The sequence below is a fragment of the Chiloscyllium plagiosum genome, unplaced genomic scaffold (assembly GCF_037043375.1).
Source record: "Chiloscyllium plagiosum isolate Xiang-an unplaced genomic scaffold, Cpla_swu_hap1 HiC_scaffold_38, whole genome shotgun sequence".
Lineage (NCBI taxonomy): Eukaryota > Metazoa > Chordata > Chondrichthyes > Orectolobiformes > Hemiscylliidae > Chiloscyllium > Chiloscyllium plagiosum.
In genome coordinates, this window is record NW_028270176.1 from 30715797 (window position 1) to 30735299 (window position 19503).

The following is a 19503-nucleotide window of genomic DNA, read 5'->3' on the forward strand; positions in this document are numbered from 1 at the left end:
TGAGGAGAGGGGAATAAATGGCCTCCTGTTCCTGTGTAACAGGCTGGAGGAGGGGGGTCTGAATGGCCTCCTGTTCCTGTGTAACAGGCTGGAGGAGGGGGGCTGAACGGCCTCCAGTTCCTGTGTAACAAGCTGGAGGTGGGTTGAGGCAAATGGTCTTGTCCTGTTCCTGTGTGACAGGCTGGAGGAGCAGGGCTGAATGGCCTCCTGTTCCTGTGTAACAAGGTGAGGAGAGGGGAATGAATGGCCTCCTGTTCCTGTGAAACAGGCTGGAGGACGGGGGCTGAATGGCCTCCTGTTCCTGTGTAACAGGCTGGAGGAGGGGGTGAGACAAATGGCCTTGTCCTGTTGCTGTGTAACAGACTGGAGGAGGTGGGCTGAATGGCCTCCTGTTCCTGTGTAACAGGCTAGAGGAGGGGGGCGCGGAATAGCCTCTTATTCAATTGTAACCGAATGGATTGGGGCGGGGGTGTTGAATGGCCTCCTGTTCCTGTGTAACAGGCTGGAGCGGTGGGGGTGGTTGGGCTGAATGGCCTCCTCCTCCTGTGCTGTACGATTTCCTGTTTCTGACACACTTCCCAGTTTAATGAATCCTGTCTCTGTGGCTGAATATTGAATCGAATAACTTGACAGTGTGTCGGGGTTCATCCTGTGAAGGGTCAGTGATGCTTGTGAGGGATCTGTTCCTCTTTATCTGACTGATCGGTCGATCTCTCCTCCCATTCCATTTCCTGACTGGTGGAGCAGCTACCCCAACGAGCAGCCCCGTGACATCACAGACCATCAGCCGAGAGTCAACAACAGGCAAAGGTAAGAATTCCCATTGTCTGATATCCTGGAATCAATCCATCAAATACCCCCCAGTGAGTGGGATTTGTATCCCTGTGACAGGCCATCTCCTGTTCCTGTGTAACAGGCTGGAGGAGGGGGGCTGAATGGCCTCCTGTTCCTGTGTAACAGACTGGAGGAGGTGGGCTGAATGGCCTCCTGTTCCTGTGTAACAGGCTGGAGGACGGGGGCTGAATGGCCTCCTGTTCCTGTGTAACAGGCTGGAGGACGGGGGCTGAATGGCCTCCTGTTCCTGTGTAACAGGCTGGAGGAGGGGGGCTGAATGGCCTCCTGTTCCTGTGTAACAGGCTGGAGGAGTGGGGCTGAATGGCCTCCTGTTCCTGTGTAACAGGCTGGAGGAGGGGGGCTGAACGGCCTCCTGTTCCTGTGTAACAAGCTGGAGTTGGGTTGAGGCAAATGGCCTTGTCCTGTTCCTGTGTGACAGGCTGGAGGAGCAGGGCTGAATGGCCTCCTGTTCCTGTGTAACAAGGTGAGGAGAGGGGAATGAATGGCCTCCTGTTCCTGTGTAACAGGCTGGAGGAGGGGGGTCTGAATGGCCTCCTGTTCCTGTGTAACAGGCTGGAGGAGGGGGGCTGAACGGCCTCCAGTTCCTGTGTAACAAGCTGGAGGTGGGTTGAGGCAAATGGCCTTGTCCTGTTCCTGTGTGACAGGCTGGAGGAGCAGGGCTGAATGGCCTCCTGTTCCTGTGTAACAAGGTGAGGAGAGGGGAATGAATGGCCTCCTGTTCCTGTGAAACAGGCTGGAGGACGGGGGCTGAATGGCCTCCTGTTCCTGTGTAACAGGCTGGAGGAGGGGGTGAGACAAATGGCCTTGTCCTGTTGCTGTGTAACAGACTGGAGGAGGTGGGCTGAATGGCCTCCTGTTCCTGTGTAACAGGCTGGAGGACGGGGGCTGAATGGCCTCCTGTTCCTGTGTAACAGGCTGGAGGACGGGGGCTGAATGGTCTCCTGTTCCTGTGTAACAGGCTGGAGGAGGGGGGCTGAATGGCCTCCTGTTCCTGTGTAACAGGCTGGAGGAGGGGGGCTGAATGGCCTCCTGTTCCTGTGTAACAAGGTGAGGAGAGGGGAATGAATGGCCTCCTGTTCCTGTGTAACAGGCTGGAGGAGGGGGGTCTGAATGGCCTCCTGTTCCTGTGTAACAGGCTGGAGGAGGGGGGCTGAACGGCCTCCAGTTCCTGTGTAACAAGCTGGAGGTGGGTTGAGGCAAATGGCCTTGTCCTGTTCCTGTGTGACAGGCTGGAGGACGGGGGCTGAATGGCCTCCTGTTCCTGTGTAACAGGCTGGAGGTGGGTTGAGGCAAATGGCCTTGTCCTGTTCCTGTGTGACAGGCTGGAGGAGCGGGGCTGAATGGCCTCCTGTTCCTGTGTAACAAGGTGAGGAGCGGGGAGTGAATGGCCTCCTGTTCCTGTGTAACAGGCTGGAGGAGGGGGTGAGGCAAATGTCCTTGTCCTGTTCCTGTGTGACAGGCTGGAGGAGGGGGGCTGAATGGCCTCCTGTTCCTGTGTAACAAGCTGGAGGAGGGGGGCTGAATAGCCTCCTGTTCCTGTGCAACAGGCTGAAGGAGGGGGTGAGGCAAATGGCCTTGTCCTGTTCCTGTGTGACAGGCTGGAGGAGGGGGGCTGAATGGCCTCCTGTTCCTGTGTAACAAGGTGAGGAGCGGGGAGTGAATGGCCTCCTGTTCCTGTGTAACAGGCTGGAGGAGGGGGGCTGAATGGCCTCCTGTTCCTGTGTAACAGACTGGAGGACGGGGTCTGACTAGCCTCCTGTTCCTGTAAAACAGGCTGTAGAAGGGGGACTGAATGGCCTCCTGTTCCTGTGTAACAGGCTGGAGGAGGGGGCTGAATTGCCTCCTGTTCCTGTGTAACAGGCTGGGGGACAGGGGCTGAATGGCCTCCTGTTCCTGTGTAACAGGCTGGAGCGGTGGGGGTGGATAGGCTGAATGGCCTCCTGTTACTGTGTGACAGGCTAGAGGAGGGGGGAGCGGAATAGCCTCTTATTCAATTGTAACCGAATGGATTGGGGCGGGGGTGTTGAATGGCCTCCTGTTCCTGTGTAACAGGCTGGAGCGGTGGGGGTGGATGGGCTGAATGGCCTCCTCCTGTGCTGTACGATTTCCTGTTTCTGACACACTTCCCAGTTTAATGAATCCTGTCTCTGTGGCTGAACATTGAATCGAATAACTTGACAGTGTGTCGGGGTTCATCCTGTGAAGGGTCAGTGATGCTTGTGAGGGATCTGTTCCTCTTTATCTGACTGATCGGTCGATCTCTCCTCCCATTCCATTTCCTGATTGGTGGAGCAGCTACCCCAACGAGCAGCCCCGTGACATCACAGACCATCAGCCGAGAGTCAACAACAGGCAAAGGTAAGAATTCCCATTGTCTGATATCCTGGAATCAATCCATCAAATACCCCCCAGTGAGTGGGATTTGTATCCCTGTGACAGGCCATCTCCTGTTCCTGTGTAACAGGCTGGAGGAGGGGGGCTGAATGGCCTCCTGTTCCTGTGTAACAGGCTGGAGGAGGGGGCCTGCATGGCCTCCTGTTCCTGTGTAACAGGCTGGAGGAGGAGGAGGGGCTGAATGGCCTCCTGTTCCTGTGTAACAGGCTGGAGGAGGGGGCCTGCATGGCCTCCTGTTCCTGTGTAACAGGCTGGAGAAGGGCGTGGCTGAATGGCCTCCTGTTCCTGTGTAACAGGCTGGAGAAGGGGGGGCTGAATGGCCTCCTGTTCCTGTATAACAGGCTGGAGGAGGGGGTGAGGCAAATGGCCTTGTCCTGTTCCTGTGTGACAGGCTGGAGGAGGGGGGGCTGAATGGCCTCCTGTTCCTGTGTAACAGGCTGGAGGAGGGGGGGCTGAATGGCCTACTGTTCCTGTCTAACAGGCTGGAGGAGGGGGGCTGAATGGCCTCCTGTTCCTGTGTAACAAGCTGAGGGAGGGGAGGTGGCTGAATGGCCTCCTGTTCCTGTGTAACAGGCTGTGGAAGGGGGGCTGAATGGCCTCCTGTTCCTGTGTAACAGACTGGAAGAGGTGGGCTGAATGGCCATCTGTTCCTGTGTAACAGGCTGGGGGACGGGGGCTGAATGGCCTCCTGTTCCTGTGTAACAGGCTGGGTGAGGGGGGCTGAATGGCATCCTGTTCCTGTGTAACAGGCTGGGGGAGGGGGGCTGAATGGCATCCTATTCCTGTGTAACATGCTGGAGGAGGGGGGCTGAATGGCCTACTGTTCCTGTGTAACAGGCTGGAGAAGGGGGGCTGAATGGCCTCCTGTTCCTGTGTAACAGGCTGGAGAAGGGGGGGCTGAATGGCCTCCTGTTCCTGTGTAACAGGCTGGAGGAGGGAGCCTGATGGCCATCTGTTCCTCTGTTACAGGCTGGAGGAGGTGGGCTGAATGGCCTCCTGTTCCTGTGCAACAGGCTGAACGAGGGGGTGAGGCAAATGGCCTTGTCCTGTTCCTGTGTAACAAGCTGGAGGAGGGGAGGTGGCTGAATGGCCTCCTGTTCCTGTGTAACAGACTGGCGGAGGGGGGCTGAATGGCCTCCTGTTCCTGTATAACAGGCTGGAGGAGCGGGCCTGAATGGCCTCCTGTTTCTGTGTAACATGCTGGAGGAGGGGGGCTGAACGGCCTCCAGTTCCTGTGTAACATGCTGGAGGAGGGGGGCTGAACGGCCTCCAGTTCCTGTGAAACAGGCTAGAGGAGGTGGGCTGAATGGCCTCCAGTTCCTGTGTAACAAGCTGGAGGAGGGGAGGTGGCTGAATGGCCTCCTGTTACTGTGTAACAGGCTGTGGGAGGGGGGATGAATGGCCTCCTATTCCTGTGTAACATGCTGGAGGAGGGGGCCTGAATGGCCTACTGTTCCTGTGTAACAGGCTGGAGAAGGGCGTGGCTGAATGGCCTCCTGTTCCTGTGTAACAGGCTGGAGAAGGGCGGGGCTGAATGGCCTCCTGTTCCTGTGTGACAGGCTGGAGGAGGGGGGGCTGAATGGCCTCCTGTTCCTGTGTAACAGGCTGGAGAAGGGGGGGGGGCTGAATGGCCTCCTGTTCCTGTGTAACAGGCTGGAGAAGGGGGGGGGGCTGAATGGCCTCCTGTTCCTGTGTGACAGGCTGGAGGAGGGGGGGCTGAATGGCCTCCTGTTCCTGTGTAACAGGCTGAAGGAGGGGGTGTGGCAAATGGCCTTGTCCTGTTCCTGTGTGACAGGCTGGAGGAGGTGGGCTGAATGGCCTCTTGTTCCTGTGTAACAAGCTGGGGGAGGGGGGGGGCTGAATGACCTCCTGTTCCTGTGTAACAAGCTGGAGCGGGGGGCTGAATGGCCTCCTGTTCCTGTGTAACAGGCTGGAGGAGGGGGCCTGAATTGCCTCCTGTTCCTGTGTAACAGGCTGGAGGAGGAGGAGGGGCTGAATTGCCTCCTGTTCCTGTGTAACAGGCTGGAGGAGGGGGCCTGAATTGCCTCCTGTTCCTGTGTAACAGGCTGGAGGAGGAGGAGGGGCTGAATGGCCTCCTGTTCCTGTGTAACAGGCTGGAGGAGGGGGCCTGCATGGCCTCCTGTTCCTGTGTAACAGGCTGGAGGAGGAGGAGGGGCTGAATGGCCTCCTGTTCCTGTGTAACAGGCTGGCGGAGGGGGGCTGAATGGCCTCCTGTGACTGTGTAACAGGCTAGAGGAGGGGGGGAGCGGAATAGCCTCTTATTCAATTGTAACCGAATGGATTGGGGCGGGGGTGTTGAATGGCCTCCTGTTCCTGTGTAACAGGCTGGAGCGGTGGGGGTGGATGGGCTGAATGGCCTCCTCCTGTGCTGTACGATTTCCTGTTTCTGACACACTTCCCAGTTTAATGAATCCTGTCTCTGTGGCTGAACATTAAATAGAATAACTTGACAGTGTGTCGGGGTTCATCCTGTGAAGGGTCAGTGATGCTTGTGAGGGATCTGTTCCTCTTTATCTGACTGATCGGTCGATCTCTCCTCCCATTCCATTTCCTGATTGGTGGAGCAGCTACCCCAACGAGCAGCCCCGTGACATCACAGACCATCAGCCGAGAGTCAACAACAGGCAAAGGTAAGAATTCCCATTGTCTGATATCCTGGAATCAATCCATCAAATACCCCCGAGTGAGTGGGATTTGTATCCCTGTGACAGGCCATCTCCTGTTCCTGTGTAACAGGCTGGAGGAGGGGGGCTGAATGGCCTCCTGTTCCTGTGTAACAGGCTGGAGGAGGGGGGCTGAATGGCCATCTGTTCCTGTGTAACAGACTGGAGGAGGTGGGCTGAGTGGCCTCCTGTTCCTGTGTTACAAGCTGGAGGGGGGTGGTGGTGGCTGAATGGCCCCCTGTTCCTGTGTAACAGGCTGGAGGAGGGGGCCAGAATGGCCTCCTGTTCCTGTGTAACAGGCTGGAGGGGGGGCCTCCATGGCCTCCTGTTCCTGTGTAACAGGCTGGAGGAGGGGGCCTGCATGGCCTCCTGTTCCTGTGTAACAGACTGGAGGAGGTGGGCTGAATGGCCTCCTGTTCCTGTGTAACAGGCTGGAGGACGGGGGCTGAATGGCCTCCTGTTCCTGTGTAACAGGCTGGAGGAGTGGGGCTGAATGGCCTCCTGTTCCTGTGTAACAGGCTGGAGGAGGGGGGCTGAATGGCCTCCTGTTCCTGTGTAACAGGCTGGAGGAGGGGGCCTGAATGGCCATCTGTTCCTCTGTCACAGGCTGGAGGAGGGTGGGCTGACTGGCCTCCTGTTCCTGTGTAACAGGCTGGAGGAGGGGGGTCTGAATGGCCTCCTGTTCCTGTGTAACAGGCTGGAGGAGGGGGGTCTGAATGGCCTCCTGTTCCTGTGTAACAGGCTGGAGGAGGGGGGTCTGAATGGCCTCCTGTTCCTGTGTAACAGACTGGAGGAGGGGGGCTGAATGGCCTCCTGTTCCTCTGTGACATGTTTGAGTCTGGATGGGTGATTGGTGAATGTGCACCAGTTTTCCTCTGTCCAAGGTCCCTGATTCCTGTTCAATATTGCCGAGCGATTAACCCTGCCCTCATTGCGCTTGTTATCCATTCACAAACATTTCTATTTGGTGCTGCAGGGTGTATCATCGGGCCAACTGTTGCAATCGCCTGTGGAGTTGTGATCGCGTTGCTGATAGTTTATTTTCACTGCAGAAAGAAAGAAGGTCAGTGTGCTAGCTCTGTCCCAAACCTGTCCATCATTTCACCTCTGACTCAGTAGACTGAACAGGAGAGGGCAGATTTGTCTTGGTTGTACTGACCCTTTTGTTAAAAAAAAAAGCTCTAGATGCACTGGCCCTTGGAGTGGGTCCAGAGGAGGTTCACGAGAATGGTTCCAGGAATGAAAAGCTCATCACATGAGGAACGTTAGAGGACACTGGGACTATACTCGATGGAGTTTGGAAAGATGAAGGGGAGGGGGGAATCTAATTGAAAAGCTGGCTGACCTGGATAGAATGGACATTGGGAAGATGGTTCCATTGGCAGGAGAGACAAGGACCCAAGGGCACAGGCTTAGAGTAAAGGGGAGGCCCTCTCGAACGGAGATAAGGAGAAACATCTTCAGCGGTGAGTCTGTGGAATTCACTACCGCAGAATGTTGTGGAGGCCAGTTCATCGAGTGTATTTCTGACCGAGATAAACCGGGATCAAAGGTCACTGGGAGAAGGTGGGAGAATAGGGCGGAAAAACCCGTCAGCCACGATAGGCCGAATTGCGAAATTTCTGCTCCTCTGTTTTATCGTCTTGTAGTTCCTCCACCTCCTGTTGATCTTCACTGTTCTGTCTGTAAGGATTTTGGTAAAAAAAAGGACATGACATTAATGAAAAGTTTGGGAGAGTCAGATAATAACTCCAAGAGTGGCCTGGTGTCTAACTTGGCATTGCCATCATCATGTGAAGTGTTTTTGCGAGGTTTAACCTAGCAGCGTACGATATTAGTCAGAGCTGTTTCTGAATTCCTCTTTTGCTTCCTCCAAATCTAGACTCTGTTCCCATATGACGCATGGAGGGAAGGTCTTGGTTCTTTTGAGATTCTGATTACTGTGAAGCCCTGCGTTGTTGGTGACTCTGTGCGGACAGTCCCTCTCTCGCTCGCTATCTCTCTTGCCATGATTGTTTGGCTTTGCTGAAGGAGGATTCATCGAATCGAAAGATGTGCAGGTTAGGTGAATTGGCCATGCTAAATTGCCCGTAGTGTTAGGTAAGGGGTAAATGTAGGGGAATGGGTGGGTTGCGCTTCGGCGGGTCGGTGTGGACTTGTTGGGCCGAAGGGCCTGTTTCCACACTGTAAGTAATCTAATCTAATCATCTAATCTAATCTTTGAGAGGGACCATCGATGACTCTGCTCCTTGACGATGACATGAGATGACAATTTTCACTGGGCAGTAAAAGAAACAACCTTCAGAGGGTGAAACTCTCCTGGCTCACCAATGGTTCATTAGTCCTTTCATAGAAACTTAGGAAACAGGAGCCATGATGGGCCGAATAGCCTAATATCTACTCTAGGCCATTTGGCCTTTCAAGTCTGCTGTGCTATTCAGTATTTTTGGTCATCTAACTCAGTTCCATGTTCCTGTTGTGTACTCATACTCTCTCACCCCTTGAGCTCTAAGAACAATGTCTATATATTTGAAAATATTCAATGTTTTCGCCTCAACCATTTTCTGTAGTCGAGAATTCCACAGGCTCCCCAATCTCTGCATGAAGACATTTCTCCTCATTTCAGTCCTACCCGTATCCTTCAGCTGTGGCCCCTCTGGTCATATGGAACATTCTTCCTGCTTTTATTCTTGTTTAGCCTGTTAGAATTTTTGCAGGTTTCTATAAGACTCCCCTTCTTATTCTTTGAAACACCAGTGAATATAATCTTAACCAATCCAGTCTCTCTTCATCCGTCAGCCCTGACATCCCGGGAATCAGTCTGGGAAACATTCGCTGCTCCCCTTCCATCGCCAGACCATCCTTCCTCAGATACAGAGACCCTAAACTGCACACACAGTACTCCAGGGGCTGGCGTGATGGCTCAGTGGTTAGCATGGTTACCTCACAGCACCAGGGGCCCAGGTTCAATTCCAGCCTCGGGCGACTGTCTGTGTGGAGTTTGCACATTCTCCCCGTCTCTGCATGGGTTTCCTCCCACAGTCCAAAGATGTGCAGGTTAAGTGATTTGGCCATATTAAATTGTCCATCGTGTTCTGGGGGGGGTAGGCTAGATGTCAGGAGTAAATATAGGATAATGGGGAATGGGTGGGTTACTCTTCTGAGGACTGGTGCTGGGCTGAAGGGGCCTGTTTCTACACTGTAGGCATTCTATGAACTGTGCGGTTTCTCCCTGTACAATTGCAGTAAGAAATCCCCGCTCCTGGAAGGAAAACTACAGTTTCAAATCTGTCGAGGTTCGCTTACCTGCTGTATGTACACACTTGTAACCAAAGATGTAATAAAAAAAATTACATCAACTGAATTCCTGCTATTTTTATCTTCCCTTTGTGCTTGTGCCTAGTTAAAAATCACACAACACCAGGTTATAATCCAACAGGTTTATTTGGAAGCACTAGCTTTCGGAGCGCTGCTCTTTCAAGAGGCAGCTACCTGATGAAGGAGCGTCACTCCGAAAGCTAGTGCTTCCAAATAAACATGTTGGACTATAACCTGGTGTTGTGTGATTTTTAACTAGGTCCACCCCAGTCCAACACAGTCTCCTCCACATCTTGTGTTTGAGCAGCCAATCATTGAGGTGCCAATGCACACATAATGGATTCGGTTAACACAGGAGAATTGCTGTTCCATTCGCTTCAGATCAGGGAGGCAGAATTGCACACGTGAACGGGTGAGGTACGCATGCTTGTGAGAAACTGGTAAGATCGCATGATTTCCCTTAACATACAAGAAGGACAAAAAACCCAAGGCTTCTCAGCAACATACAACGCAACCAAGCAGCAGGAGCCATGATAGAATACCTGCCACTATCACGTCGTGAACATTACATTAGCTCCTATAGCATAAGGGTGAGATATGAGTCCCTGAGGAATTCTGTGAGCTTTTATGACAGCTTCTAGTATTTATAAATGTGCACTGCAATCACAGACACTAATACTCCAGGGCGTAGGTCAGAATTCCCATCGTCTGGTATTCTTGGAATCAATTCACCAAATATCCCCCCACCAAGTGTGTGGGATCTGTGACCCTGTAACAGACCTTCTCCTGTTCCTGTGTAACAGGCTGGGGCTTGGGAACTGAATGGTTTCCAGTTCCAGTTTAACAGGTTGGAGGGTGGGGCTGAGTGGCCTCCTGTTCCTGTGTAACAGGCTGGAGGTGGGGGACTGAATGGCTTCCTGTTGCTGAATAACAGGCTGGAGGAGGGGGCTGAATGGCCTCCTGTTCCTGTGTAACAGGCTGGAGGTGGGGGCTGAATGGCCTCCTGTTCCTGTGTAACAGGCTGGGGGTGGGTGGGGCTGAATGGCCTCCTGTTCCTGTGTAACAGGCCAGAGGAGGGGGCTGAATGGTCTCCTGTTCCTGTGTAACAGGCTGGAGGAAGGGGCTGAATGGTCTCCTGTTCCTGTGTAACAGGCCGGAGGAGGGGGCTGAATGGCCTTCTCCTGTGTTCCTGTGTAACAGGCTGGATTAGCTGAGTGTTAGAGCTGATGTCCACTGTTGACGATGGTGCTACGTTTGGAAGTTTGCAGACTGCTGACCCAGCCGTCAGCACTCTGTGATAAATCTCAGTCAAATATCTGTGGGTTAAGCTCACGCAACAACAGGCTGTCGATACACATTCAATCGACCACACAGGTTAATGACATGACCTCCACCATCCATGGTCAAACCATTGGCCCTGCCTTCAATGGAGAGACATTGGAGAACATGACACAAAAACAGAGTTCATTAACTCCCCTTCATACGCGGACAATATCAACAGCCAGTAAGTCTGCAATCCCGATGTGGTTGCCATTTTATGGTTGTCTATGAACGGCTGGTGTGAAATTCCAAAAGGACGAAGGCCCAGAGCCTTTCAGCTATCATCCACATTTCAAAACTTCCGGAAGCTTCACCAACCTGCAGCACCCACAATCATGTGACCTGTGGCAGCCATCTTAAACAGTCCATTGAAGTCAACTTTTAACAGAACCTGTATGATTTACCACAGGCTAGAAACTGCTAGCCCAGATTTAAAGTCAATGTCTTGGCTTGAAGGTGGTGGAGGTCTGCTTTTCAAACTGGAGGCCTGTGACCAGAGGAGTGCCACAAGGATCGGTGCTGGGTTTACTACTTTTCATCATTTATATAAATGATTTGGATGTTAACATAGGAGGTATAGTTAGTAATGATGACACCAAAATTGGAGGTGTAGCAGACAGCGAAGAAGGTCGTCTTAGATTGCAACAGGATCTTGGTCAGATGGGCCAATGGGCTGTGAAGTGGCAGATGGAATTTAATTTAGATAAATGTGAGATGCTGCATTTTGACAAAGCAAATCAGAGCAGGACTTATACACTTAATGGTAAGATCCTGGGGAGTGTTGCTGAACCAACAGACCTTGGAGTGCAGGTTCATAGCTCCTTGAAACTGGAGTTGCAAGTGTATAGAATAATGAAGAAGGCATTTGGTATGCTTTCCTTTATGGGTCAGAGCGTTGAATATAGGAGTTGGGAGGTCATGTTGTGGCTATACAGGACATTAGTAAGGCCACGTTTGGAATACTGGGTTCAATTCTGGGCTCCCTGTGATTTGAAAGATGCTGTGAAACTTGAAAGGGTTCAGAAAAGATTTACAAGGATGTGGCCAGGGTTGGAGGGTTTAAGCTACAGAGAGAGGCTGAACAGGCTGGGGCTGTTTTCCCTGAAGCGTCGGAGGCTGAGGGGTGAACTTCTAAAGAGGTTCATAAAATCACGAGGGGCATGGATAGGGTAAATAGACAAGGTTTCTTCTCTGTGACGGAGGGTGTCCAGAACTGGAGGGCATAGATTTTGGAAAGGTTTTGGAAAGAATTCTGAGGGATAGGATTTATTACTATTTTGAAAGCATAGCATGATTAAAGGCAGTCAGCATGGCTTTGTGAGGGGCAGGTCATGCCTCACAAATCTTGTTGAGTTCTTTGAGGAGGTGTCGAGGCAGGCTGACGAAGGCCGAGCAGTGGATCTGGTGTATTTGGACTTCAGCAAGGCATTCGATAAGGTTCACCATGGTCGGCTCATTCATAAAGTCAGGAGGTATGGGATACAGGGAGAATTGTCTGTCTGGATTCAGAATTGGTTGGCTGACAGTGGTTGTAGATGGAAAGTATTCTGCCTGGAGGTCAGTGTTGAGTGGGGTCCCGCAGGGCTCAGTTCTTGGGCCTCTGCGCTTTGTAGTTTTTATAAATGACTTGGATGAGGAGGTTGAGGGGTGGGTTAGTAAATTTGCCAATGACGCAAAGGTTGGAGGTGTTGTTGATAGTATCGAGGGCTGTTGCAGGCTGCAGCGCGTCATAGACAGGATGCAGAGCTGGGCTGAGAAATGGCAGATGGAGTTCAACCTGGATAAATGCGAAGTGATGCATTTTGGAAAGTCGAACTCGAATGCTGAATGTAGGATTAAAGACAGGATCCTTGGTAGTGTGGAGGAACAGAGAGATCTTGGTGTTCAAGTACATAGATCCCTCAAAGTTGCCACCCAAGTGGATAGGGTTGTTAAGATAGCATATAGTGTTTTGGCTTTCATTAACAGGGGGGTCGGGTTTAAGAGCCATGAGGTTTTGCTGCAGGTCTATGAGACCCTGGTGAGACCACACTTGGAATATTGTGTCCAGTTCTGGTCGCCCTACTATAGGAAAGATACAGAGGCTTTGGAGAGGGTGCAAAGAAGGTTTACCAGGATGCTGCCTGGACTGGAGGGCTTATCTTACGAAGAGAGGTTGACTAAGCTCGGACTTTTTCGCTGGATAGAAGGAGGAAGAGAGGAGACCTGATTGAGGTATACAAGGTAATGAGAGGCATGGATAGAGTCAATAGCCAGAGACTATTTCCCAGAGCAGGATTGACTGGCACTAAGATTCATTGTTTTAAGATATTAGGAGGAAGGTATAGAGGAGACGTCAGAGGTAAATTCTTTATGCAGAGAGTCGTGAATGCATGGAATGTGTTTCTAGTGGTGGTGGTGGAAGCAGAGTCATTAGGACATTTAAGTGACTGCTGGACATGCACATGGATAGCAGTGAGTTGAGGAGTGCGTAAATTAGGTTACTATATTTTAGGTTAGGAATAATCCTTGGCACAACATCGTGGGCTGAAGGGTCTGTTCTATGCTCTATTTAAGGTAAGAGGAGAAAGATTTAAAAGGGACCTAAGTAGAAACTTTTTCACACAGAGGGTTGTACGTGTGTGGAATGAGCTGCCAGAGGAAGTGGTGGAGGCTGATACAGTTACAACATTTAAAAGGCATCTGGATTGGTATTCGACACCCACACCAATCAACCACACCGCCCTGTGGCCCAATATTTCAACTCCCCCTCCCACTCTGCCGAGGACATGGAGATCCTGGGTCTCCTTCACCGCCGCTCCCTCACCACCAGATGCCTGGAGGAAGAACGCCTCATCTTCCGCCTCGGAACACTTCAACCCCAGGGCATCAATGTGGACTTCAACAGTTTCCTCATTTCCCCTTCCCCCCCCCACCTCACCCCAGTTCCAACCTTCCAGCTCAGCACTGTCCTCATGAATTGTCCTACCTGCCTATCTTCTTTTCCACCTATCCACTCCACCCTCCTCCCTGACCTATCACCTTCATCCCCTCCCCCACTCACCTATTGTACTCTATGCTACTTTCTCCCCACCCCCACCCTCCTCTCACTTATCTCTCCATCCTGCAGGCTCTCTGCCTGTATTCCTGATGAAGGGCTTTTGCCTGCTCCTCGGATGCTGCCTGAACTGCTGTGCTCTTCCAGCCCTACTAATCCAGAATCTGGTTTCCAGCATCTGCAGTCATTATTTTTACCTGTTCGAAACAGGGTTTCAAGGGCTATGGGCCAAGTGTTGGCAAATGGGCCTAGATTAATTTAGGATTTCTGGGTCAGCATGGAGGAGGTGGATCAAAGGGTCTGTTTCTGTCCTGTACGTCTCTATGACTTTATCTGGTTGGCAAATACATGTGAAGGTGCCTGGAGGTAAATACATTCTTCACTGATGAATTAGAATACCAAGAACTGAGCAGGAATGTGATTATTCACTTGATTAGCACCACCCAAGCCCTAAACCAATTGTCAGTCTCACCAACCTGGAACGGTAAAAGTCCCCAGTTAAAGATATTCTGAGGCACGACCTGTCTGGTTATTCTCACCCCGACAGTCTTTATCTCATGATCAAAGCAAGGCAGATGGCTGCATGCCAGCCCAGGCACTGAGAGAGGAACACCCATTCCAGCAGATAGCAAGGGAACCTCCCCCCGGCTTCAGGACGCAGCTTGTGGATCTATGTGTATTTAGACACTGACAGTGTTCACACAACGCTGAGGAGGGTAGGATTGTGCCTCCATGAGGTCTGTGCGAGGAACACTGAGAACTGGATTAAGATGAAGTTGTTTGCTGGCATTTTCATCAGCTGTGCTCTGGTTACAGGAGGTGAGAGGTTTAGTCGTAAAATGGGTCAATTGTTAACCTGAGCTCAGCGTCTGATCTTATGCCTGTTTTCCTGGTTGTTTCTCTCGGTTGTGGTTTAACACTGCTTCCTACTCTGTAAGCTCTGGGCATTGAACCCTCCCCTGCTGGCATTGCTCTGAACCACAAACAGGGCACACGAGTTAGTCGCACTGCCATTCCTCTATCGGCTGTATGTCCCTGAAATGGCAGGCACTCTGCTTGTCCTTTCCGGGATATGGCTCCTGGTGGTAAATCAACTCAAGTTGACTCCCACCACCCCACCCCCCACTCCTTGAGAAGTTGGGGATGAGCTGCCTTTTTGAACCACTTCAGTCCATGTGCTATGGGTAGGCCCACAATGATCCTCAGGGAGGGGATTCCAGGATTCTGACCCAGGAACGGCGATATATTTTCAAGTTGGCGCTGAAAGTGGCTCGGAGGGGAACTTGCAGGGGCTGGTGTTTCGTTCGATCTGCTGCTCTGGTTATAGAGGTCTTGCAACCTGGAGGCTGGCCCTTCGTCCCGTCATATCCATGCCAGTCATCAATCTACTCCAATCCGATTCTCCAGCACGTAGCCTTGCCTGCTCTGCTGTCTCATCTTCTTAAATGTCTCAAGGACTCCTGCCTCTATCACCTTTACAGGCAGTGAGTTCCAAATCCACAAATAATCTTGCGAAAGATTATTTTCCCCAAATCTCCTTTAAATCGTGAGTTCCTCGCCCTGGAACGATGCCCTCTGGTTGCCCATCGAGGTGGTGGAGGTTATGGCTGCTGTTGAAGGATTGAAGGGGGATTTGCGCAGTGCAACTTGTGGATGATATACACTGCTGCTATTCTGCCTCAGTGATCGAGGGAATGCATATGTGTAAGATGTAAGATGCCAATCAAATGGGCCATTTTTTTTTACCCTGAAGGCCTTCCCTTGTTTTGAGTGTCGTTGTAGCCACAGCCGCAGCCGTCCAGGCAAGTGGGGAATATTCCATGACACTGTGGCCTAATGCTTGTTGAGTAAGGTTCTGAAAGTGTTAATGATAGCGAGTCCTGTAAGATCCGTCTGCTTTGAGATTGTATCAAACATAAAAGTGAAATTGCCACTCTCTTCCCACAGCATAGGTAAAACCCAAAGGAACTGCAGATGTTGTAAATCAGAAACAAAGACAGAAGCTGCTGGTAAAGCTCAGCATTTCTGAGGAAGGGTCACTGGACCCAAAACATTAACTCTGACTTCTCTTCACAGACGCTGCCAGAATTACTCAGCTTTTCCAGTAATTTCTGCTTACACATCACAGGTCTGACCTTTTATTACAGAGAGGTGGAGTGAAACTGGTGGCAATGTAACAGAAGGCTCACAGACAAGACAAGACAGGTCATTCATGGTAATTTTAGCCAGTGCAGAAATTGATCCCAAACACCTGGGAGATGCCCTACGCCAGAAAGTAGGAGTCCAGCCAACTGAGCTAACCAATCCCTTAAGCTATGATGCAAGTACGTGGGTAGGAAAACAAAAAATAGCACCCAGTGTTGAAGGAGATGATCTGATGAGCTGGGAGTCCCCGAAACCCTCAGAAACAACGCCGATCATAGCAACGTAACACGCAACTGATTATGATCGGTTATGGGGTGACATTGTGACTCAGCAGTTAGCACTGCTGCTTCACAGCACCAGGGACCCAGGTTCCATTCCACCCTCAGGCGACAGTCTGTGGAGTTTGCACATTCTCCCTGTGTCTGCGTGGGTTTCCTCCACAATCCAAAGACGTGCAAGTTAGGGTGGATTGGCCATGCTAAATTGCCCCATAGTGCCCAGGGATGTGCAGGTTAGGTTCGATTGGCCATGCTAAATTGTCCCATAGTGTCTGGGATGTGCAGGTTAGGGTGGATTGGCCATGCTTAATTGCCCCAGAGTGCCCGAATATGTACAGGTTAGGGTGGATTGGCCATGCTGAATTGCCCTATAGTGTCCAGGAATGTACAGGTTAGGGTGGATTGGCCATGCTAAATTGTCCCATAGTGCCCAGGGATGTGCAGATTAGGGTGGATTGGCCATGCTCAATTGCCCATAGTGTCCAGCTATATGCAGGTTAGGGTGGATTGGCCATGGGAAATTGTCCCATAGTGTCCAGGGATGTGCAGGTTAGGGTGGATTGGCCATGCTAAATTGTTCCATAGTGCCCAGGGATGTGCAGGTTAGGGTGGGTTGGCTATGCCAAATTGTCCCATAGTGCCCAGGGATGTGCAGGTTAGGGTGGATTGACCATGCTAAATTGCCCATACTGTTTAGGGATGTGTAGATTTGGTGCATAATGTAGGGGAATGGGTCTGGGTGGGTTACTCTGCGGAGGGTCAGTGTGGACTTGTTGGGCCGAAGGGCCTGTTTCCACACTGTAGGGATTGGTTGATGATTCCTTGATCATGTGAGCAACTATATCTTGTTTAAGACCAGTGCCTCTTCCTGTTGGACTGATTGCCTTTACCATACCAGACAAAACAGGAGAACCCAATCATAAGGGAGGGTGCTACCAGCAAGTCTATCTTATGGTGACCAAAGAGCGCATGCAGCAGAAATGACTGGGAGAGCTCAGCAGGTCTGGCAGCATCTGTGGAGACAAAGCAGAGTTAACGTTTCTGGTCCGGATGAACCTTCCTCAGAGCTGGAAGATGGTGAGCAGTGATCACGAGAAAGTCAACCATGTCAGCAGTTACAGGCTCCTCTCTGTCTGAGACTTGATGGTTCCTCCTGGGAACTGAGTGATAAACAAGGCTGATATCTACTGGGATCAGCTATACTGTCGAAAATGCAGAGGTGGAACTGCGATGACTAGATTAGGTTAGGATATGTGGGTGGCATGGTTGCGTTGGACCAAAGGGTCTGTTTCCATGCTGTACATCTCAATGACCCTATAAACTGAGATGGTCAGTTGAGTTCCTGACTGCTCTTAAAGATGGATGTGAAAGATTATTATTCCAATATTTCACAGAAAAGCAGATGAGTCCCATCCCGTGTCCTGACACAATAATTATCCAGAGTACAGGAGTTGGGAGGTCATGTTGCGGCTGTACAGTTCATAGGTTAGGCCACTGTTGGAATATTGCATGCAATTCTGGTCTCCTTCCTATCGTGAAACTTGAAAGGGCTCAGAAAAGATTTACAAGGATGTTGCCAGGGTTGGAGGATTGGAGCTATAGGGAGAGGTTGAACAGGCTGGGGCTGTTTTCCCTGGAGCGTTGGAGGCTGAGGGGTGACCTTATAGAGGTTTATAAAATCATGAGGGGCATGGATAGGGTAAATAGGCAAAGTCTTTTCCCTGGGGTAGGGGGTGTCCAGAACTAGAGGGCATAGGTTTAGGGTGAGAGGGGAAAGATATAAAAGAGACCTAAGGGGCAACGTTTTCACGCAGAGGGTGGTACGTGTATGGAATGAGTTGCCAGAGGAAGTGGTGGAGGCTGGTACAATTGTAACATTTAAAAGGCATCTGGATGGGTATATGAATAGGAAGGGTTTGGAGGGATATGGGCTGGGTGCTGGCAAGTAGGATTAGATTGGGTTGGGATATCTGGTCGGCTTGGACGGGTTGGGCCGAAGGGTCTGTTTTCATGCTGTACATCTCTATGACTCTTTTTCTAAATAGTAACAATTCCTCAGGCATTTATGTCAACATACTTTCTTTCAGGATCTTTCTATAGTTCATTGGGACTGCCACAATTCTCAATGTGGTATCAGTGACTGAACCACAGACCTTGAGAAAGCTCCAGGATATCCCTTACATTTCTGAGAGCAGCCCTCGAGCTCTGGTCAATGTGACTGCACCACTGTCTGACGATTTCCCCTTCTGCTTCATTCCAGCCTCGTCTCTCAGATGCTTCTCCTGTGAGAATCCAACTGGGACCTGTATGGAGCAGCAGGTCTGCGATGCGGCTGGGACCCAGAGCTGCAGAGCCATCTTGGGCAAACTGAATTCCAGTGAGAAAACTTCTCAACTCATTGTCAGATTGTCCAGGTGCAGGAGTGGGCAGACAGACAGAGAAGTTACAGAGAGAGAGAGACAGGAGGATGGAAAACAAGGTCCAGCAAAATGGACAAATTGGAGCTATGCAGAGACGTTGGAGGAGGCTACAGAGATAGGGAGGGGTTTAGGGGCTGAAGGAGGCTACAGAGATAGGGAGGGGTTTAGGGGCTGGAGGAGGCTACAGAGATAGGGAGGGGTTTAGGGGCTGGAGGAGGCTACAGAGATAGGGAGGGGTTTAGGGGCTGAAGGAGGCTACAGAGATAGGGAGGGGTTTAGGGGCTGGAGGGGGTTACAGAGATAGGGACGGGTTTAGGGGCTGGAGGAGGCTACAGAGATAGGGAGGGGTTTAGGGGCTGGAGGAGGCTACAGAGATAGGGAGGGGTTTAGGGGTTGCAGGAGGCTACAGAGATAGGGAGGGGTTTAGGAGCTGGAGGAGGCTACAGAGATAGGGAGGGGTTTAGGGGCTGGAGGAGGCTACAGAGATAGGGAGGGGTTTAGGGGCTGAAGGAGGCTACAGAGATAGGGAGGGGTTTAGGGGCTGGAGAGGGTTACAGAGATAGGGAGGGGTTTAGGGGCTGGAGGAGGCTACAGAGATAGGGAGGGGTTTAGGGGCTGGAGGAGGCTACAGAGATAGGGAGGGGTTTAGGGGCTGGAGGAGGCTACAGAGATAGGGAGGGGTTTAGGGGCTGGAGGAGGCTACAGAGATAGGGAGGGGTGGAGCTATGCAGAGACGTTGGAGGAGGCTACAGAGATAGGGAGGGGTTTAGGGGCTGGAGGAGGCTACAGAGATAGGGAGGGGTTTCGGGGCTGGAGGAGGCTACAGAGATAGGGAGGGGTGGAGCTATGCAGAGACGTTGGAGGAGGCTACAGAGATAGGGAGGGGTTTAGGGGCTGGAGGAGGCTACAGAGATAAGGAGGGGTTTAGGGGCTGGAGGGGGTTACAGAGATAGGGAGGGGTATAGCGGGTGGAAGAGGTTACAGAGATAGGGAGGGGTTTAGGGGCTGGAGGGGGTTACAGAGATAGGGAGGAGGTATAGGGGCTGGAGGAG

General features: G+C 51.6%; 1 protein-coding gene across 1 annotated transcript in view; it reads left to right on the forward strand.

The window, feature by feature from the left end:
* The window catches only part of LOC122544267 (uncharacterized), an 85318-nt gene that overhangs the window by 27974 nt on the left and 37841 nt on the right, over positions 1-19503 (forward strand). Inside the window, exons 8-14 of the mRNA XM_087980856.1 lie at positions 748-810; positions 3151-3213; positions 5838-5900; positions 6910-6996; positions 7583-7731; positions 14238-14427; positions 18292-18408. Coding sequence (XP_087836982.1) covers positions 748-810; positions 3151-3213; positions 5838-5900; positions 6910-6996; positions 7583-7731; positions 14238-14427; positions 18292-18408 — 732 coding nt within the window. The remainder of the gene's footprint in view (positions 1-747; positions 811-3150; positions 3214-5837; positions 5901-6909; positions 6997-7582; positions 7732-14237; positions 14428-18291; positions 18409-19503) is intronic.